Genomic DNA, 23,677 nt, shown 5'->3' with positions numbered 1-23,677 from the left:
CTCCCATTCGCACCACACAAAAAAATATTCAAAATTGCGGCTTACCTTTTTACATGCTGTAATCTGAAACTTTAAAATTTAAAAAATAATTGTACAGTTTATGAGGGGGCTGGGTAGGTGTGTTTTCCATAATTAACCCTGTGTGTATTTTGCTGGTTGATCGTCATTATCAGTTGTAAACTAATTATGGACACCACCTGTCCTACTAAAGAGTTAAAGATAGCAAGGCATGGGTTCTGTATATACAGTAATTTCTGGCGTAGAAGACTACTTTTTATACTTAAAAATATACCCCAAAAATTGGGGGTCGTCTTATACGCAGGGTATAAAATATGAACCTTGAGTTTGTTAGGGTCAAGCTGGCTGGATGTGTGGTAATACTGTACATACAGTATACCGTGCTGAGCCAAGCTGGCTCAAAACAAATGTCCCTGTGACAGATTAATCTGTCAGCCCGCTGGATGTGCTGTATATACAGTATACTGCGCTGAGCCAAGCGGTTTCAAAACATACCAGTACGTCCCTACTGTAATCAGCCTGCTGGGTACGTGTATGTACGGTAGCTGCGGCTACATACAGTATACACTGGGCCAATTACGGCGAGTGATGTATTCTACTAATGAATACAAAGCCTGCTCGGATTGGCTGAGTCAGAGAGGTGGGATGATGATGTCACAACCTCAGCCAATCCGAGTAGACTTTGTATTCATTAGTAGAATACATCGCTTGCCATAATTGGCCCAGCGTATACTGTATGTAGCCTCAGTTACTGTACATACACACATCCAGCGGTCTTATTACCGTAGGGACGTACCGGTACGTTTTGAAACAGCTTGGCTCAGTATACTGTATAAACCACACATCCAGCAGGCTGACAGATTCATCTGTCATAGGGACTTTTGTTTTGAGCCAGCTTGGCTCAGCACGGTATACTGTATGTATATTACTGCACATCCAGCGGGCTGTATATAGCCGAAGCTACCGTATTACCGCACATCCAGCGGTAACCATCTGATTTGGAATTTGATCCATATGATAACTGTCTTACAAATGTATCACAAGATGTCATTCATGAACTTATGATGTCAGAGGATGAACATGAGGATTTTGAAGGATTTTAAGTACCCGTAAGTCATAACCATTTCAATTAAAAAATCTGATTTTTTAAATGGTGTTGCCTCGGAAGGGGGGTAGTCTTATACGATGAGTATAGCCCAAAACCTATGTTTTAACTGGAAAATTAGGGGGTCGTCTTATACACCCAGTCGTCTTATACGCCGGAAAATACGGTATTTTAATTCTCTTTTAGTACAATATATCCCTGAAGTGTCTCTAAATAAGCACAATGCAAGTTATTCATAGGCTGCCTATAGAGTTCTGTGCATAGTCCTGCTCCAAAGAAACAACTGGATAGTTAGGCAATTCTTCAAAATTATTTTAAGGTGTGCTGTATTAACCACTTGCCTACCAGGCACTTATACCCCCTTATTTACCAGGCCAATTTTCAGCTTTCAGCGCTGCCGCACTTTGATTGACAATTGCGCGGTCATGCAACATTGTACCCATATGAAATTTTGATCATTTTTTTCTCACAAATAGAGCTTTCTTTTAGTGGTATTTAATCGCCACTGGGCGCTTTACTTTTTGCGCTATAAATAAAAAAAGTGCAAAAAATTTGAAAAAAAAAAAAAAAAGTTTCTTTGTTTCTATTATAAAATTTTTCAAACAGGTATTTTTTCTCCTTCACGGATGTGCGTTGATGAGGCAGCACTGATGGGCACTGATAGGCGGCACTGATGGGCACTGATAGGCAGCACTAAAGGGCACTGATAGGCAGTACTAATGAGGTGGCACGGATAGGCGGCACTGATAGACAGCACTAATGAGGTGTCACGGATAGGCGGCACTAATATGCAGCACTGATAGGCGGCACTGATAGGTGACACTGATGATGGGTACTGATAGACGGCACTGACTGGCATCACTGCTGGGCACTGACTGGCGGCACTGACTGGCACAACCCCTGGGCACTGACTGGTGGCACTGACTGGCAGCACTGCTGGGTGGCACTGGTGGGCGGGCACTGGTGGGCGGGCACTGGTGGGTGGCACTGCTGGGCACAGGTGTGTGACACTGCAGAGTGGCACAGGTGGGTGCACTGCTGGGCACAGGTGGGCGGAGCTAGTGGGCGCACTGCTGGGCACAGGTGGGCGGAACTTGCGGGTGGCACTGCTGGGCACCGATCATCAGGGCACTGATCATCAGTGCCCTGATGATCGGTGCCGATCCCCGCTCTGACAACTGCCGGTTCTCGGCAGTACTTTCCTCACGATCTGACAGCGTGAGGAAAGTGCAGCCGAGAACCGGCACTTGCATTTCCCTCTGATCAGCGTGTCATTGGACACCGCTGATCACGTGCTAAAAGGCCGCTGTGATTGGCCTTTTACCACATCACGTGATCAGCTGTGTCCGTAGGACACAGCGATCACGGAGATCGCCGGGGGCGCGCAGGAGAGCGCGTTCTGGGAGGACGTCATATGACGTCCACCCAGAACTGGCCGGCCGCAGTGCAGCCGTCATTCGGCTATCTGCGGTCGGCAGGTAGTTAATAGGAACACATAACACAAGTGTAGTTCCACATTTTGACTGCAAAAGGTGGAACTAAATTTTACACTGCCTGCCTTCCTCTGTGCTAGAATGTAGAAAGTCCATATTAATTTGTCCCCTTCATTAAATAAAATATGATGAGTTCCAATCCATTAACATATTTCATAGTACACACTGTAAATTTTCAACTGCATGAAGGCCTCATTGAATCTGATAATGTCCTCATTCATGCGGAACAGGAAAAGTGCGGAAAACAGCAATCACATTGAAAAAAATCTTAAGGGATAATATTTTTTGTCGCTTTTTCTGTGGAAGTTCCAAAAAGACCCATCCCAGTGATGTACATTTTCAACTGTAAGAGATCTGAGAAATCCATGAAAGGAAAACTAGTGTGGATAAAACTGAACAAGTTAAACATTCTGCCCACCCAAAACTGAGTTTTCATTTTTTTATTTTTACAGATGCTGGATAGAATAGATTTACAGTCCATGGATTCTACTAATGATATCTACCAGCATGTTTTTAGGTACACACACCTAGCTTGGTAATTGTAAAGGAAATGTGTAAATTCTGTATAAAATTGTATTTTATTTTTTATAATTTGCCTATGTATAGCACACTGCACTCATTGTGCACACAGCACTAATAATGTTTTGATTACGTTTGCATTCCTTCAAATCCTGATTAGAAATTAGTCTGCCTATGTAACGCCCCTTGTTACCATACAAGTACAATTGTAATATTATTGTGATACCTACATAGCCATGTATATAAAAATAACTTCAAATGTGCCAAATAAACAGGACAGTGATTTGGAAAGATGTTGAGTGTATCTTTTTGTGTCTGTTCCCTACTGCAGTAGTTATTAATTTGGAACCACTAATCAGTATGATAGGAGTTGATCTACAAAATTTTCATTATTAATGTCCAGAAAAGATCGCGAGCCAGCTAGAAGGGGATTTACAGATAACCCTGAAAATACAAAAAGAGGAGCCAAAAAGAAGGGGATGACCAGAGACTGCGGACACAGTACAGGGGATGACCAGAGACTGCGGACACAGTACAGGGGATGACCAGAGACTGCGGACACAGTACAGGGGATGACCAGAGACTGCGGACACAGTACAGGGGATGACCAGAGACTGCGGACACAGTACAGGGGATGACCAGAGACTGCGGACACAGTACAGGGGATGACCAGAGACTGCGGACACAGTACAGGGGATGACCAGAGACTGCGGACACAGTACAGGGGATGACCAGAGACTGCGGACACAGTACAGGGGATGACCAGAGACTGCGGACACAGTACAGGAGATGACCAGAGACTGCGGACACAGTACAGGAGATGACCAGAGACTGCGGACACAGTACAGGAGATGACCAGAGACTGCGGACACAGTACAGGAGATGACCAGAGACTGCGGACATAGTACAGGAGATGACCAGAGACTGCGGACATAGTACAGGAGATGACCAGAGACTGCGGACATAGTACAGGAGATGACCAGTGACTGCAGACAGTAGAGGGGATGACCAGAGACTGCGGACATAGTATAGGGGATGATCAGAGACTGCGGACAAAGTACAGATGACCAGAGATGAGGACATAGTACAGGAGATGACCAAGAGACTGCAGACAGTACAGGGGATGACCAAGAGACTGCAGACAGTACAGGGGATGACCAGAGACTGCAGACAGTACAGGGGATGACCAGAGACTGCAGACAGTACAGGGGATGACCAGAGACTGCAGACAGTACAGGGGATGACCAGAGACTGCAGACAGTACAGGGGATGACCAGAGACTGCAGACAGTACAGGGGATGACCAGAGACTGCAGACAGTAGAGGGGATGACCAGAGACTGCGGACATAGTATAGGGGATGATCAGAGACTGCGGACAAAGTACAGATGACCAGAGATGAGGACATAGTACAGGAGATGACCAGAGACTGCAGACAGTACAGGGGATGACCAAGAGACTGCAGACAGTACAGGGGATGACCAAGAGACTGCAGACAGTACAGGGGATGACCAAGAGACTGCAGACAGTACAGGGGATGACCAAGAGACTGCAGACAGTACAGGGGATGACCAAGAGACTGCAGACAGTACAGGGGATGACCAGAGACTGTGGACCTTTGGGGAGGGAGGGAGGGGGAGCAGGTACCCGCTCCCACTTCCGTGAAGTTGTCTTCCCTTTAGTGTGGGCACATGCAGGTCCCAGAAGACGCCAGGCCATTCACAAAGTGCAGTGCTTCTCGCACATGCGCAGTGGGCACCCAGCTGTCACAGCCGGGTGCCCACACTAAAGATGCCGGCGCGGGAAGACTGTACAGCGCTGGACAAAGGAACAGGTAAGGTCCTGCTGCAGAGAAGCGCTAAGCGGCCGGCCCGGTATTCTGACACGGTGTCGGTGGCCGCTCCATAAGATGCACTGACATTTTCCCCCCTTTTTTGGGGGGAAAAAAGTGCGTCTTATGGAGTGAAAAATACACTACTTCAGTCCCATAGGAAGTACCAGTACATTCTTGGGTTGAAGTGGCCAGTATGGTCAGTGGTCATAGTGGTACCAGGATCATGACTGCTCCCTGGCCATGATCCCAGTAGCAAAATTTTCAGCTGGCGAATGGACTTTCTTGTAGAAGTGATCAGAGCAGCTCCACAGCCGCTAGGTCACTTCTACAAGGTGCGAAAGGGGGCAGACACTGAAGAGCAGAAGCAGAGATGTCTTATCTGTTATACTATGCTAAGAAAAAATTTTGTGTAAACGGCTCCCCCACTACTGCTTTGTCCAACTGGGAGTCCATGATCAATGCTGCCTTGCCAATGTACAAGTTGACGTATCTTAATCGTGGTTGCCCTTGGAAGTATGACAAGGTCTGGTTTCCCTGGATGTCTCAGTAGGTGGTTTTCTTATATGTGATTGGGTTTCTTCCTTGGGCGGGTGTTACAGGGAGTCATACTCTTCTCCTTCCTCTTCCCACCCTTTCTGCCACTGATTTCTTCACCTTTCCTACTTCCCTCCCCTTATCCCCTGCCTCCACCTGGGTCCTACGATCTTTCTGGTACAGTGGTCTATTTTTCATCTGGGGAGTGTATAATTCCTGTAGAATTCATATTGTTTCATTTTATTTCCATCACTGCTGTGACTTGTGGAACCGTGTATTGTTTGTACTACTGATGCCTTTATACTTTGCCATGCCAAATCATAATTTTTTTTGGTAATTGTAATGTACTGCTGTTATACTTTTCTAATAAATGAATCCTGTCTGGGAGGAAAAACAAATAAAAAAAAATATCAGAAGACATTGTCAGTGGGGGAGCCCAGAAGAGGAGGTTCAGGGCTGCTCTACGCAATACCATTGCATAGAGCAGGTAACAGGTAAGTATAACGTTTGTTATAATAACAAAAACAAAAGCCTTTAGTTAAACTTTAAGAAGGGGAATGTTTATCCCCTTTGTGCTGACGTCACAAAAAAATATATGGCCTCACAGAACTGGGTTTTGTTCCGTAGGGCCGCTTATTTGCGTACCTGTCTTTGTGCTGGGAGCACATCCACTTTAACTCTATTTAACCATTTTGATTCTCCGACTCTACTACCAGGGCACATGTCAACGTTGCAAAATTGTGCTTAGGCTTTAAGATTTGTTTTACCCTTTGGCGTCTAGGGGTTAAATCTGTCATTTTTTTTTTCCAAATATCCTTTATTAAATTTTCATTTTAAAATACAATACAAAACAACCGTATATCTTTTGTCACATCATATACATCCACTTTAACACCATTCCACTCCCCCCCCCCCCCCCAAAAAAAACCCCTCCCCTCAAAATACAAAACCTCCTGTCCATTTCAATCTTACCATCGCTTTCCCCTCCTGTTAACCTATCCATATCTGTAAATCTATTTAACCATTTTGATTCTCGGACTCTACTACCAGGGCACCTCTCATTTTCAAATATTTTTCATGTTTTAAAATCATACCACCTACTTCACTCTTTTCTAAATTTTTACATTTTGTCTTCCTCCATATAACATAGATCCTCCATCCTATTAATATAATTAATTCTATCTATTCAGACCCTCACTGTTGGAGGGTCCTGGACCTGCCAAAATTTGGGGATTAAACTTTTTGCCGCACTAATCAGATGGTTTAGTATGCCATTTGTATATTGTTTTACTGACATCTCTGTTTTATAGAAAAGACACACCCACGGGTGCTTCTGAATAGATGTCCTTCAAATCTCCTGTATATATTGAATTATTTCTTGCCAAAATACCTGTATTTTTGGACAATCCCACCATATGTGAGCCATTGTCCCTACTGCCCCACATCCCCTCCAACATAATGGTGATATTTCTTCTTGCTGTTTGTGTGCCACACTCAGTGTACAATACCATCCAGACAAACATTTATAATTCATCTCAACTATATTCATGTTCATCACCCCGTGCATTAACTTAAACATTTTACTCTTCTGTTGATCATTTATTTTTGTACCCAATTCTCTTTCCCACTTCTCCAAGAAAGACAGGGGTCCAGCTCCCATCATTTCAGTTAAGATCTTATAAATCCTAGATATTATATGTTCACACACTATCTTGGAACTCAACAGAAACCTTTGTAATTTTTTAATGTTCTATGCATGTTTGCTGTGCCTGTCCTTTGATTTGCTGGCCAAGTCTGCTGAGATATGTAGCAAGCAGCTTAAAACAAATGGTACCTGGTTAATTTCCTCTTGTGTGGATTTTAATGACTTAATAATGGTCTCCAGTTGAACTTTGCCAGCCTGGATACTCTGCTCCAGTTGAGTTTCTTCCTGCTGTAATCTGTTAAGTTCCGATTTGGCTCTATTAAGCTCCTCCTCTTGTGCCTGCACATCCGACTCCTGGGACTGAATCTGTACTTTTAGAGAAGAAATCTACAAGACAGAAGCAGTAATTTGCAGCAATAAATTACAAATATACAAGAAAAATTTATAACATGATTATTTTGTCATAATTTCCCAATACATGAATGAAAGGTTACATATAAATAATGCTACCATTTGACCAGAAACTAAAGGTACATACATTTATGTGTGTCAATCTGGTTACCTTGGAGTTGCCTTCACTGATTTATGATGATGCAAAGCTGAGTAAATATCAGTACAAGATTTTACATACCTGTACTTTAGATTGCTGTGCTTCTCCATAACCTTTATCATGTCTGGTGCTTCCTATAATCCTTCTACTCATCTATACTGTTGTTAAATTTAGGATAACAAATTTGGGTTATGATTTAACAATCTTACTGTCCTTAGCTATATCTACCTATACAGTACCTCAAGAAACCATGTCTTTTAGCTCTATAGCTGCTACTGGCAACCAATTTCCTGCACAGCTTCTCATTTTGTCCTCCTTTAGCTCACATGAATAGATCATTCTTAATCATGCCCACTTGCCCTCAAACGATGAAAAAAAACAAAAACACTGCTTTATCAAAATTTGCCGCTAAAGCCCTGAGAAGTGGACAGTTGCAGCACATACTTCAAATTTGTATATGCTCCCTCTACCATATACTTGCTGTGCTGTCACTAGACAGCTTTCAGCCACTAAAAGGGTAGTAAAATCTGGTCAAACTAGAAAAAAAAGCACTCATTTTTTTACATCTTTTGTCTATAGACTGCATACACAAAATAAAAATACCCCCCCCCCCCAAAAAAGTACATATTAGTTATGTAACAACCCAAAATCTATTTTTCAATATCTTGGGCATTGTGACTAACAGTATTACTTTATTAAATCGATAATAGTAAAGTAATCTTCTAAACTGGTAAGCATCTACACATACCTTTAAATTTCTTTCCATGATGTTGGAATAATAAACAATGGTCAGAGGGGGCAACTTCAACTTCAGGAATTGGTTTTGGGGGTTAAAGGGATTACACCTCTAATGACCTACTTGACCTTTTAATGTCAGATGTACAGAAATAGGAATGATTTACTAAGTGGACTCACTCATGTCTGCACTGACCATTTCTGATATCTCTGATCACCCTAAATCTGCAGAACAACTGGATATTTAAGATATAACAAGGCCAGACATTACAATCTGAACTTTTGGTCTCGTTCACATCATACGTGCACAGGGGCGGACTGACAACTCATGGGGCCCCCGGGCAATAGGGGATCATGGGGCCCCTGTGTCCTTTCCCAAACTCAAAAAAGCCTATGAAAAAGGTACCAGGGGCATCTCATGGGGCCCCCTACTGACCCCAGGCCCTCGGGAAGTGCCCGAGTTTCCAAATGGTCAGTCCGCCCCTGTACGTGCAGAAAAACTGATGGAAACTGATGCAGAGATTTCTCTTGCAGAGACATCCGTTCACATCAGTTTTCATGCGCATTTCAATGAGTTTTATAGACATTGCAAATTGCTGAGCAGAAAAAATCTGCATGTGATACTAGTGTTGTGGTGTAAATAGGGCACATAGAGAACAATTGATTACTTGTGCCCTTGAAGAACCTGTACAGAAAAACTGATGTCTCTGTACCATGGTGTGAACAAGCCCTTAGTATAGAAAATTATTCTGACAAAGAAAAACAAACTGTTGCATGATTATAATATACTGTTGTCTCTGCATAACAAATTTCTTTCATGGCAGCTAAAGTCACATAATTATGTGCTTCTGAAAAATCCCCTGAACCAGGGAAGGTTTAATACAGGTGGTGGACTTCTGTTAGGCGTACGTTCCTCTCATATTTCTGAAGCTACTACTTGCCACTTCTATCTCTTTTTCAAAACATATATTGGTGAATAAACTAAAACTCGTAAATAAAAAAGGGGGAACTGGTAACACACTGTACATATCCAGAGCAGAAAAAGAGTATTTTCTCCCTATATTTAACACGGGAAATTAATAGCTGCTGTTCTGTTTGATTACTGCCTATGATAGCTATTTTATGGCAGTTAGAAAGAAAAATGACACTGTCACACTGCCCCAATGCATTCTCTATAACCAGAAATAAACTGTCCAGTTGTAAAGAAGGGCAGAGTTGTTGTGGCCTTGTACAAGGGGAAGGAAATACAAATTTACTGTAAGGGAATCTTGTCCATTGCAGTTCCAGAGAGACAAGATTCCAACATGTGATATAACAAACCCCAGCTGGACTTGAAGAAATGACAGAGAGCCTGTGAAAAGTACATCCTTACCATCTGCCCTTCCTCCTGGCACTTCTGCCTGACGTCACTCAGCATGTCTTTTAATTTAGCTTTCTGTTGGTCCATTTCATCTAGCCGATCTTGTGCATCTTGCTTTTGTGCTTCCAGTTCCTGTAATGTTGACGCTTCCCGGTCTAGATCATTCTGTAACTCCTAAAATGATACATATAAGTGCAGATTCTGTAATAATTCTGTACATTAATCAGTATTTCACACATTTACTAATTATTTCTTTACTTCAGTATAACAAACATGGAAAAACAAATAAACATGTAACGAAGAGTTTTCTTAGGCCAGCAACTCCAATCACCACACCTACCGCAGATGTACGCTTTTGGGAAACAACTAAATGTAGTGAGATAATTCAGGTCAACAAAGCATGGATTATTCTAAAGTTAATCACACAACTTATCTAGCAACAATACAAACCATGAATATCTGTATCTAAATATAACATTTATAAAATATACAAAAAGGGAATTACAACACAGTAAGCATAATTTATTGCTTCTTCAAAGAATAATCCAGCAATTTAAAGCAACCCAGTCTTTTTTAACCACTTACTGGGCTACTTCTGACATTTCTCACATACATGTAACAAATCAAAATTTTTTTGCTAGAAAATCATTTAGAGCCCCCAAATATTCTATTATTATTTCTTCAGCTGGTGATTGGCTAATTACTGCTGGATCGCATTTACAAGCAGTGGGAAAGCATAGAAGGTAGAGAATAGATCTAGAGTCTATTAGGCCCCAGATTTCTCAGAAAAGAGGACCTCTCACTGCCTATTGCTATCACAGGGGATATTTACATTCCCTGTGATAACAATAAAAGTGAAAAAAAAATCAAAAGGGACAGTGTAAAAATAAAAAAATAATAACAATAAAAAAAAATAGTCACAGCCCCCCCTTTCATGCTTGGCTGCAAAGGCAACCGCAAATATTGGTCCTGTGTCGGTATGTAAAAACAGAGATTGCAGCGTGCATGTGAGGTATCACCGCAAATGTCAGATCAAGGGCAGTAATTCTAACATTGGACCGCCTGTGTAAATCTAAATTAGTAACCTATAAAGGATTTTAAAGCGTTGCCTATGGTTATTAAAGATTTACGTAGATTGTGTGCGTGTGCAGTTTTAAAGCATGTCATGTTTTGTACCTACTTACTCAGTGTAACATCATCTTTTAAATGTTATCAAACAATTGGGCAATATATTGTGTTTTTGTGCAATAAATTAAAAAAAGTGTATTTTTTCCAAAATATTTGAGTTTGAAAAATTGCTGCGCAAATACTGTGTAACATAAAAAATTTCAGCACACACTGTTTTATTCTCTAGGGCCTCTGCTTTAAAAATATATAGAATGTTTGGGGGTTCAAAGTAATTTTCTACCAAAATAAAAACGGTTTCTCATATAAACAAAGTGTAAGAAAAGACTTGGGTCTTCATGTGGTTAGAAGAATGGGTGATGTGTGGACTAAGCTTCTAATGTTGGCCCTAAAATGCCAGGATAATAGAAGCACCCCCCCCAAATGACCCCTTTTTGGAAAGTAGAAACTCCAAATTATTTGATAAGGGGCATGCTGGGTATTTTGCAGATCTCATTTGTTGCCACAAGTTATTGGAAAATGAAGAAAGAAAATGTAAATGTTTCTTTGTCAAAACCCTGTGAAAAAAACGATATCGGCAAAATACTCACCATGTCTCTTATCAAACTCCTTGCGGTGTCTACCTTCCAAAAAGGGGTCATTTGGGAAGGTGTTTGTACTATGATGGTATTTCAGGGCCTCCAAAACTACAGTGATAATAGGTAGTGAGGAATTGACATAAGGAAATACAGTATTGCCCTTGGAAAGCCTAAAGGTGGTCACTGGATTTAGGGGGCCTGTATGAGGTTAAGCTGTCAAAAAGTCTCTCACATGTGGTATCCCCATACTCAGAGAAGTAACAATGCATTTGGGGTGTTATTCCACATATTCCCATGTCATGTGTGAGCAATATATAATTTAGGTGACAACTTTATGTAAAAAAAAAAAAAAGTATCATTTTCATAAAATTTGTGGCAAAAAAATTAAATCTTCCATGGACTCAACATGCCTCTCAACAAATTCCTTGGGGTGTCTAATTTTCAAAAAAGGCAAATGGAAGGGGGGTGTTTGTACTGTCTTGGCATTTTAGCACCTCAAGAAATGTGATATGCAGTCAGAAAGTAAAAGCTGTATAAATTCCAATATGTATATACCATAGTTTGTAGAGACTATACCTTTCACACAAACCTATTAATATACACGTATTGGGATTTTATTTTTACCAAAGAAATGTAAAAGAATACATTTTGGCCTAAATTTATGACTAAATTTGAGTTTATTTTCGGTCTTTTTATGTTTATACCACAAAAAATAAAAACCCAGTGGTGATCAAATAGCACCAAAAGAAAGCTCTAGTTGAAAAAACACCTAAATTTCATTTGGGTACAGTATTGCATGACCACGCAATTTCCTGCTGAAATAGCGCAGTGCCGAATAGTAAAAAAAAATGGCCCGGTCAGGAAGGGCTGAAAACCCTCTGGGGCTGAAGTGGTTAAATAAATTTTTTGCTTACTTTGTCTTTTTTAAATCAACTGTATTGATGACACGAGGGATGAACAACGTTCCATGTGATAGCTGTGCAGTGACCGGTACTCGTTACTGAATCTGTGGTCTAGATCCCGGATCTCTCCTCTGCCCACAAAAGCATCTGGTCAAACTGAGATCAGTTTGATGGGCACTGATCTGGTCCTGTGCACCCTGATTCCACTGGAGAACATGAGAATTGCGGCAGGGGGAGGTGCCACCTCGCTTGCCCTTTAAAAGTGATCGGGTGGCTTTAGAGGTGCAAATTTAGATACCAGGATTATGGTTGCGGCTGCGGCTATGATCGTGGTATAGGATGTCTGGGTATGTACTAAGGGTGGGAATTTTTTTATTTTTTTTATTGACCTGCACAATGCAGTAGAAATGCATGTTGAGATCCTAAGTTGTTTCATTTATACAACACTTAAGAAGAGTTACCACACATAACCCTTACATATTCACTGCAAACTTGTTTAAAAAAGGCAGTTGACCAGTTAACATGTACCGCAAAATATGCGAACTATGATCATCCCTTTTTTCCCCAAGCAAGACTTTGCAACAAATATGTAAAGGTTAACATGTGACTACACCTCTTTATCTCATGTGTTGTATATATATAGAAGCCATCTAGGACCTGAACACACATACAGTATCTCCATTTCCACTGCACAGTGTCATTAAAAAGAGCAGGGATGAAGTTGCTGGATTAATCTTCTTGAATCATGCTCACAGTACTGTAATTCATATACTGTACTCAGCAGAAATGAGTACACCCCTTTTGAAAAGTAAGATTTTAATCATTATCTCAATGAACACAAGAACAATTACCAAAATTTTGACAAAGCTGAGTTTTATAGAACATTTGTTTAGCTTGAAAGTATTTCTTCACATCTGCCTAAAACTTTTGCACAGTAAAATACAGGAGTTAGACAAAAGGACACAATCCATTTTGCAGGTGTGATGACATTTCGTGTTGAAAGTGGCAGTGATGCAACATTCTTTTGCTTGTGTGCTGTGTGATGAGACACCTAGTTAACAGGTGAGAAGACTCACTTTTGACATTCACTGCGAGTGCTGCTAGTAATACAGAGTCACGTCAGAGCTTACAGAGCTTCAAAGAGAGCAAATTGTTGGTGCCCAATTAGCTGGTGCCTCTGTCACCAAAATTCCCAATTTATTTCCCGTGACGCGAGGTACAGTATCAAAGGTTATGGCAACATATATAGTATCTGGGAAAGCATCGTCTGATAAGCATAAGAGCAGTTGACATGGTAAACTGACCAAAAGAGACAAAAAAGACATTGTGCAGGATTGTGACCCAGAATAAGAAAACAACTGCTGCAAAAGTGACTGTAGTGCTCAATATCTGTCCTAAGCCAATGAGAAGTGAGAGAGCAGAGAGCTTTGGCTCTCAAGTACATCACTGGATCGGGATCGAGCTTATGTGAGTAAAGTGGGGGGCAGGAGCTGCACTCAGAAGGTTTTTTTACCTTCATGCACACAAAGCATGAATGTAAAAGAACCTTCTGCCTTTACAACCACTTTAAATAAAACAGATGAGACTGTGTCAACGTTAGCCTTGAAATGGAACTAAATGTAGAAAACGAAAAACTGCAAACAGGCAGGCAATGTCCCTTCTGCAATAAAATACACTTAACCTGCCTATTAACAATTCTCTGAGGAATGTCCACAGAGCTGTATATGCGCAGCTCTATTTACAATTCTAGCACAGTGACCAGGGATGTTTAATTCCTATCGCCCAACGCCCAGGATATTCAGTTCCAGGTGCTGGGCAAGACATTTGTTCTACATTTAACCCTGCTGTGGGCTACTCCAGTACTGGCAGAAGCAGAAGACAGAGAAGCCTGGCTTCTAGTCCGACAGTATAAAACCCTAACTGCTCTGCACATAACAGCAGAGGAAAGGGCTCGGGGGGGCGGGGCGGAGTAGTAGTGTTTCCTTCAGTGCGGTTGCCTTTCTGGGGGAGTACACAGTACATGGACTCCTATTCTCCTATCAAACATCCCTTTTTATATCCCAATGCATCGTATTACAGCCTGTTCTAGCCCCGCACTGTACTGCAGCTAATAATCCTCTGCAATGCAAAGCCAGCACTGTGAGTTTTGCTTCTGTTTCCACAAGACGTGCATACATACTTTCCTGACTTCCTATTGGCTGTCAGTCCCAGAACATTCATCCACTAATCCCCAACGTCCCCCTCTCCTACACTTATCCCCAATGTCCCGCCTCTCCCTCCACTAATCCTCAATATCCCCCTGCTCCCACAACTTATCCTCAATGTCCCACCTCCAATCCCACTTATCCCCAATGTCCCACCTCCAATCCCACTTATCCCCATGTCCCGCCTCCTCTCCCACTTATCCCCATGTCCCGCCTCCTCTCCCACTTATCCCAAATGTCCCGTCTCCTCTCCCACTTATCCCAAATCTCCCCCTCTTCCCCATTTATTCCCAATGTTCCTCCTCTTCCTCCACTTATCCCTAATGTCCCCCCTCTTCTCCAACTTATCTCTAATGCCCCCCTCTCCTCCCACTTATCCCCATTGTCCCCCTCTTCCCCTACTTATCCTCCCTTTCCCCCACTTATCTCCAATGTCTTCCCTCTCCCCGCACTTATGCCCAATATCCTTCCTTAATCACAAAAACCCCCCTCTCCCAGCACTTATCCACAATGTCCCCCTCTTCCCCCACTTATCCCCAATGTTCCTCTTCTTCTCCCACTTACCCCCAATGTTCCTCTTCTTCTCCCACTTATTCCCAATGTTCCCCCTCTTCTCCCACTTATCCCTATTGTTCCTTCTCTCCCTCCACTAATCCCCAATATCCCCCCTCTCCTCCACATTAGAAATTAGCACATTGCCTGCCCCCCCATTTAGCACCAATGCCCCATTAACTTTGCACCAATGTCACACCCTATCTCCCTCTTAGCAAAAATGCCCCCTCCCCACTTAACACTGAACTCCTACTGTACATTGTATCTGCTGTTCTGCAGCAGCCCCTTTATTTTTAAAGTATTTTATAATGCTTTAAAAAATAATGAAATTGTTTTTATGCAACAGTTAACTACCTACAAAGTGCTTAAACAGACAAAAAAGCAAAATAAAACTAATATTCGCTGTATCCACCCTTTGCTTTCAAAATAGCATTAATTCTTCTAGGTAAACTTGCACAAAGTTTTTAAGGAGCTTAGCAGGTAGGTTGATACAGACATTGGATGGATTTAAGCTTCTCGTTAGCTTCTCTTTATGTAATCCAAGACAGATTTATAATTCTTGAGATCAGGGCTCTGTAGAGGCCATATCATCTCTTCTAAGGTTTGTTGTGCTTTTCACTGAAGAAAGTCTTCTATGGCTTTGGCTAAAGGTTTGGGGTCACAGAATGAATTTGGAACTGATCAGATGCCTCCCTAAAAGTAATCTAATAGTAAAAAAGATAAATACAGTGAAGGAAATATGTATTTGATCCCCTGCTGATTTTGAATGTTTGCCCACTCACAAAGAAATGATCAGTCTAAAAATTGAATGGTAGGTGTATTGTAACACTGAGAGACAGAATAGCAACAAAAAATTCAAAAGAAATGCATGTCTAACAAATTATGCACGGATTTGTATGTTCATGAGGGAAATAAGTATTTGATCCCCTATCATTTAGCAGGATTTCTGGCTACCAGGTGTCTTTCATACAGGTAACAAGCTGGGATTAGAAGCAGTCTCTTAAAGGGAGTGCTGCTAATCTCATGTTGTTACCTGTATAAAAGACACCTGTCTACAGGAGCAATCAAACAATCAGATTCCAAACTCTCCATCATAGCAAAGACCAAAGAGCTGTCCAAGGATGTCAGGAACAAGATTGTAGACCTACACAAGGCTGGATTGGGCTACCAAAGTATCGCCAAGCAGCTTGGTGAGAAGTGACAACAGTTGGTGCAACCATTGGCAAATGGAAGAAACACAAAACAACTGTCAGTCTCCCTAGATCTGGTGCACCATGCAAGATCTCACCTCGTGGAGTGTCAATGATCATGATAACAGTGAGGAATCATATCAGAACTACACGTGAGGATCTTGTCGATCTCCAGACAGCTGGGACCACAGTTACCAAGAAAACAATTGGTAACACTACGCCGCAAGGTCCCTCTGCTCAAGAAAGCACATGTCCAGGCTCATCTGAAGTTTGCCACTGAACATCTGAATGATGCAGAGGAGGACTGGTTGAAAGTGTTGTGGTCAGATGAGACCAAAATCAAGATCTTTGGCATTAACTCACCATGTTTGGAGGAGGAGGAATGCTGCCTATGAACCAAAGCTTCTGCTTTGGGGGTGTTTTTCTGCTAAGGGAACAGGACAACTGCACCGCATCAAAGGGACAATGGACGGGGCAATGTACCGTCAAATCTTGGGTGACAACCTTCTTCCCTCAGCCAGGGCATTGAAAATGGGTCGTGTCCAGCATGACAATGACCCAAAACAATGCCAAGACAACAAAGGAATGGCTCAAGAAGAAGCACATTAAGGTCCTGGAGTGGTCTAGCCAGTCTCCAGACCTTAATCCGATTAAAAATCTGTGGAGGGAGCTGAAAGTAGCCAAACATCAGCCACCAAACCTTAATGACTTGGAGAGGATCTGCCAAGAGGAGTGGGCCAAAATCCCTTCTGAGATGTGTGCAAACCTGGTGGCCAACTACAGGAAACATCTGACCTCTGTCATTGCCAACAAGGAATTTGCCACAAAGTACTAAGTCATGTTTTGTTAAGGGGATCAAATACTTATTTCCCTCATGAACATGCAAATCAGTACATAATTTGTTAGACATGCATTTCTTTTGAATTTGTTGTTGCTATTCTGTCTCAGTGTTACAATACACCTTCCATTCGATTTTTAGACTGATCATTTCTTTGTGAGTGGGCAAACATTCAAAATCAGCAGGGGATCAAACACTTCTTTCCTTCACTGTATCTGCCTGCACTTTTCAGACCATTAACAATGAGAAAATCCCCAACTCCATAAGTAAAAATGCAGCCCTGAAAACCTGCAAGGAACATCTACCATGCTTCACTGTTGCCTGCAGACACTCATCCTTGTACCGCTCTCCAGGCATTCAGCAAACAAAATACATTTGGTTATAGACTCATTAGTCTAGAGCACCTTTTGCCATTTTTCAGCACACCGGTACATGGGATTTTCTGCACAGGCAAGTTGCAGCCTTATTTAGAGGTATTAAATTTTTAACAGCAAGTCTTCAGTGAAGAGCACTTCCCACCAGACCTTTTCAGACTGTAGATGGGTGTATGGGGGTGCCAATGGTTTCTGTCAGGGATGAGTTGATGGTGTCACTTGACATCTTGATATTGCAAATGGAAGTCAGCATAATGATTTTCATCTGCTGCACTAATATTCCTTGGCTGACCACTGCATTTTTGGTCCTCTGCATTGCTTTTTTTTTTTTGTGCTTCTAAAGCAGGCTTTGGACAGCACATCTGAAAACACCTTTCTTGAATATTTGCCTGTGAAACACCTTGTTGATGCAATAAGTCTGCCTGCTGTACTTAGTCTTGCCACAGTATAAGGGTACAGCATGGCTTTTCTTTATGCATTTTCATTGTGTTCCCATTGCATTACTCTCCCAGGGACTGGGTGGGGTATGCTACATAAGCATAACAGGACACAATACCATTGTGGGAACACCAGGGAGGCTTCTGTCAAACTTTTACATACCTGTACCTCTGTGGTCTTGTGCCTTATGGCGTCTTCCTTCTCTCGAATGTCCTGCTCAAGAGCATATTTTTCTCTGTAAGACAAACAAATCAGAAAATCAGCTGTTTTCTGTTTATTTCTTGTTCAAATATTTTATTGTAAGGCAACAAGCCAGCATTACAGCATAACAACATTAGAGGTTACAGATTAATAGGTCAAAGTTTAGGGGTCAACAGGTAAACAGGTAAACCGTACAGTAGAAAAAATACATTGTACATCTAATATCTGGGAGGTACACAAGAATGGTGTGCAACCTTAATCAATGCGGTGACAAGCATTATCTTTACACAAGAGGATGTACCAATAAACGCAGTCTAAAAAATGGACACGGATTATTATGAAGTTGGCGCAAATATGAAATGTGGGTTTTTCACACAGTAAAGCAATTAAGGGGGTCGTAGTACGAGTGTGATTGTCCGCGTGACAGTGATAGGGATTAGGCGGTGAACACCTTGATTGACATGATCAAGGATGTGCCGTTAATGACCAGTCTAGAAATAAACGTGGTGTCTAAGGAAGGAGAAGATTATCGGGAGAGAGGAAAGAGGGTATAAGAAAGCTGGTGATGACGAGGGGTGTGAAGGGAGCAGAGGGAGTGGTTTGAGAGTATATATGAAAAGCATGAATGGGTGAGGAGTAACGGGGGGGGGAGATGGTATGAGTAGCCAATAGGAAGCCATAGAGAGCAGTAGAATAGCTCCAAGGGAAGGCGCGGCCTTACTGTTGTGTTTAAACTAGGACCGATGGAGATCCTAACATAGGAGGAGTCAGGTGGAAAGAAGTATGTGCTCACTTTGTCTTGAAGAACTGCTTTGACCTTAGCGTGAATCAGGTCCTTGTAATCCTGTGTTTGACTTCTAAGATGTGGAGGTGAGGTTTTTTCCATGCTTTAGCGATGGTTTGTTTTGCTGCAGTCGTGACCTGCAGAAAGACTTTGACGTGTAAGCGGGACATGTCCGACGGTTTTCTGTTGAGAAGGGCTGTGGCTGGGTCTGGGGGTAAGGAGTAGGGGAGCATGGAGGAGAGAATACAGAAAATCTCTGTCCAGAAGGTGGTGGCCAGAGGGCAGTCCCATTAGATATGATAATGAGTGCCAATGTCGGAGCAGCCTCTAAAACAGGTGGAAAGGTAGGTAGGGAGAAATTTAGCTATCCGAGCGGGAACCATATGCCAGCGCCTGAGAACTTTATAATTTGTTTCTAAGGCCACTATGTTTTGTGAAGCTGATTTAGTATTTAACCAAATATCTTCCCAGTCAGAGGGATCAAGAGCTAGACCGAGATCTTTCTCCCATTTGTTGACGTATTGTATAGATGAAGGCGACGGCGGGGCCAAAAGGTGAGATTAGAGTGTGGATATTAGGCCTCGTGCGTGTGGGCCATTCTTGCAAGTCTGTTTGGTCATAGCAGGTGAAGTGGGGTTATTCCGCAGGTTGGGAGTGAGAAAGTGTTTAATTTGTAGGTATCAGAATATTTCAGACCCTGGAAGGCCATATGTTTCACTAAAATAAGGGATGATCTTGAAAACATATGGGGTCGTCAATCTGTGTGCCCTAGTAAAGCCATTTCGGAGCCAGTTGTGGAACATGGAGGGGGATGTCCAGGCAGGTGGAGAAAGGACAAGCATAGGGTTGATATGCTTGGTGATTGGGTTTCGGATTGTGCGACGGTCTTGCAGGCGAAGCCACAATAAGTTTGCAACTGATAGTGGATCACAGTCTACGGCCTCTACAGCGACCCAGAGGGGGGTTTCGTGAACCGTGTGGTATTTAGGGATTTGAGCGAGGTGAGCTGCTCGATAGTATTTAGTGAAATTGGGAAGGCCTGGACCTCCTGATGTCTTAGAGGAGAAAAGAGATGTCTTAGAGATTCGTGGTCTAATTTTGCCCCATATATAGGACTGGGTTCGGTGTTGGAGAATCCTGAGGTAGTAGGATGGGACAGGTATAGGAAGGACTCGAAAAAGATAGAGTATCTTGGGCAGGATGGACATTTTAACAACAATGATATGCCCCATCCATGCTATGGGCAAAGGAGACCAGGAAGTCATGAGGTCGGTTAAATGTGTCAACATAGGCGGGTAATTAGTGGGAAAAAGCGTGGACGGGTCGGCGGTAAGCTTGATGCCTAAGAAGGGTATATGGTGTGGGGACCAAAAGAACGGAAGGGAGTCTTGGAGTTGTGTGAGGGTGGAGGGAGGTATGAAGATTTTAAGTGCCTTAGATTTTTAGAGGTTGATCTGCAAACCAGAGATAGCAGAAAACCGTTCACATGTGGACAAAGGATTGAGGGCAGAGGTAAGTGTAGTCGTCATAATCAGGAGAATATCATCTGCAAAAGGGTTAGTTTGTGGTGGTGGGCTCCCAGCTCTAGTCCCTGGATGTTAGGGTTATTGTGTATTGATTGTGTGGAAGGTTCGATGGCTAAGCCAAAGAGGAGAGGGGACAGGGGGCAGCCTTGGTGAGTCCCGCGTTGGATCAGAAATGGGTCAGACTTGTGTCCTGTGTACTTCAGATAAGCTTTTGGCGAGACGTAAAGCGAGGTAACTCAGGTAAGGAAGTGTGGTCTGAAGCCCCATTTACGTATGGTGAATTTCAGATATGGCCAGGAGACCGTGTCAAAGGCTTTTTTGATATCAAGTGACACATAACATGTGGGTATATATCAATTCCTGGCTGTATGAGCAAGTAGGACTGCTCGTCAAACCCTGTCGTCAGATTGTTTCAAGGGGATAAAGCCCACTTGATCCTTATGTATGAGAGAACCTATAATCCTATTCAGGTGCGTGGACAGTATTTTTGCTAGGATCTTGATATCTATATTAACGAGGGAGAAGGTTCTGTAGTTTGACCAGGAGGTATCGTCAGAGTTGGGCTTAGGTAGCATTGTGATAATGGCTGAGAGGGAGTCTGGTCCAATGTTGTGACCATTCAGTAGAGAAAGGCCTTGGCCAGAAGCGGAGCTAGTAATCCGGCAAAGTGTTTAAGGTAGGGGGCTGTAAAACCATCTGGTCCCGAATGTTTATTAGATTTAAGAGATTTAATTGTATGAATGATTTCTAGCTCTGAGATTGGTTGTTCTAGAGATGTGTGTTGTGACGACGATAGTGTGGGAAGGCGGAGGTTGGGAAAAAAAGGCCTCGGCTTTAGGTTCTACAAATGTGGTTTTTGCAGAGTAGAGGTGTGCAAGGTGTTTGTGGAATACTCGAAGGATCTTTATAGGTCTACTTGTGTATGAGTCCTTAGCAGTTTTCAAGCGTATAGGTTTGCGTGGACGATCTAGGTTGCAGAGCGACAGGGCTAAGAAGGGTATCATATTTATTTGCTTTCATATAGTATCTGTGTCTGGACCTACGGAGTACTTTTTCAGCGGATTCAGTTAGGAAAAGAGCAAGATCCAGGCGGGCCTTCTCTTATGTCTGTTTGTGTGTGGGAGAGGGATCTGTATGAAAAGCTATGTAAGAGTCATCGAATGTTGCATCTAAATGTTTATGGAGTAGCCGTTTTTCCTTTAAGTGAGATGCCTGGCTAATGAACATCCCTCGTAGTACCGGTTTAAAGGCCTCCCACAGTGTAACCAGTGAGATATCTGTGTATTATTATGAGTTAGGTATTCTTCAATCGCAACGTCTATCTGAACCCGGTGTTCTGGGTGAGCCAACAGGGTATCGTTGAGGCACCAGGTAGAATCTTAGACCTGGGGACTAAAGAGTCTAGTGTTGTAATGACAGCGTTATGGTCCATCCAGGTATAGGGTTTGATCACGGAGGACAGTATGGTGGGTGACGAGCCGATAGTTATAAATATGTGGTCGATACGTGAGAAGGTGTTGTGTGGATGAGAAAAATGTTTGTATTGCCTTCTAGCTGGGTTGACCTCACGCAAGGAGCCGAGGAGAGAGTGCTGTTGGAGAAGGGATTGGAAGCTGCGTTTAGTAGGACTGGATATATCGGGAGCGGGGGATTTATCCAAAAATGGGTATATCACTTGATTGGAATCGCCACAAACGAGCAGAGTGCCCCGCTTGTGAGATTCAAATATAGTCAAAAGATGGGAGAGAAAGAGGGTCGGGTTATGGTTTGGAGCCTAGTAAGATACTACGGTAACTTCCTTATCAAGAAGGTGGGTAGATATTATGTCCTTCAGTGTCTTTGATTTCCGCTCGGAGGGTAAATGGAGTAAAACGATGAAACGCTATTAGCACTCCTCTATGTTTTTTTATCTGCCGAGGCTGTATATACTTGTGGGCAAAAAGCACTGAAGTATTTCAGACAGCAAGATTTAGTGAAATGTGTCCCATGCAAGCAGACTACATGAGCTTTGGCAGAGGAAAAAGATTGAAAGCTTTGGTTGGTTTGTGTGGTGAATTTAGACCTTGGACATTAAGGGTAAAGATATTCAGTGGGGCCATACTGATGGGAGGGTCTATGTAATTGAGCTAGGATAGGTCAGGTGGCAACCAACCCTCGGGCTAGGAAGATAGATAGAAAGTAAAGGAGACAGGTGGGGAGAGGGAAGGAGGTCAAGACAGAAGATGGGGAAGGAGAAAAAAAAAAAAAAAAAAAAGAGTCTCGTGGTGTTCTTAACAAATGGGAGTTAAGAGAAAACAGTACAAATCCGGCTAACCAGAATGGGCTGGAAACCCCAAATTGGGAGGCTAAACTTTGTCCTGGGAGGATCCCGTCTAGGGCTACCCGAGGGCAAGGTTGGGGGCAACAGTGACGGCCACTCCATGTCACAACGGCTGTAAGGTGTCATGATAAGTTATCAGACAAGCAATAGTTACAGCTGGGGCTTAAAACGATCCCTGGGAACAGGGCTGTAGGTGTGTGGTAGGTGATATGATGTATCGAGGAGGTTCTCAATGGGTGTGCATTTTGAGATATAATTTTATGAGGGGAAGAGCACCCTAAGGGTGGGGAGCATGTAGAATATTGGTGGGCTTGGACGCTCTGTACTTTGGGGATGGGATTGGAGGAGGGATGTAGTAGGATCAAGCCTGGATTCGTAGGCTAACAAAAACCTGGTATGTGGTGGTTGTAACTTCCTTCAGGGAGTCGGAGTGTTAATCGCCTGTACAAGAAAAAGAGGGTAAAGAGTACATACAGGTAGGAACTAATGGTGATGGGTAAAGGGCAGCTGTGCAGGTGTGAGGGCCGTACCCAGCTACCCCTAAGCCGCGACTGAGTAAGTTGGTAGTAGCCATATATAAGCAAAGGATACAGCAAAAAAGCGGATGTAGCAGTGGATCTGCTAATATTCTTGTGTGTTCAGTAGTGCAGAGTCAATAACTGGAAACTCGTGCCCAACGTGGGCAAAATGGTAAACTACAAAAGATCCAGCAGTAAGTCATAGAAGAGGTAGGCCAAAAGTTCTTCCTAGCGTAGTCAGTCCATGGAGTCAAAGGGTTCGTGAGCTGGTGAGGCGAAACGACCTTGCTTGTTGGGGCCGCGTAGGTTAGACCTGCTGGCAGAGGGTTTTAGTGG

General features: G+C 42.8%; 1 protein-coding gene across 7 annotated transcripts in view; it reads right to left on the bottom strand.

The window, feature by feature from the left end:
• Positions 1-23,677, bottom strand: part of EPS15L1 (epidermal growth factor receptor pathway substrate 15 like 1) — a 252,064-nt gene that overhangs the window by 119,669 nt on the left and 108,718 nt on the right. For all 7 annotated transcript variants that reach the window (XM_089670784.1, XM_089670785.1, XM_089670786.1 and 4 more), the window contains 3 exons: positions 18,155-18,227; positions 9,804-9,965; positions 7,336-7,533 (listed from right to left, as the gene is read on the bottom strand). In XM_089670784.1, coding sequence (XP_089526910.1) covers positions 7,336-7,533; positions 9,804-9,965; positions 18,155-18,227 — 433 coding nt within the window. The remainder of the gene's footprint in view (positions 1-7,335; positions 7,534-9,803; positions 9,966-18,154; positions 18,228-23,677) is intronic.

Source organism: Staurois parvus, unplaced genomic scaffold, assembly GCF_062004578.1.
Source record: "Staurois parvus isolate SC_StPar_1 unplaced genomic scaffold, SC_StPar_1.0 ptg000096l, whole genome shotgun sequence".
Classification (NCBI taxonomy): domain Eukaryota; kingdom Metazoa; phylum Chordata; class Amphibia; order Anura; family Ranidae; genus Staurois; species Staurois parvus.
The sequence above is the reverse complement of the archived record's forward strand: the minus strand, read 5'-3'. Positions and strand labels throughout refer to the sequence as shown.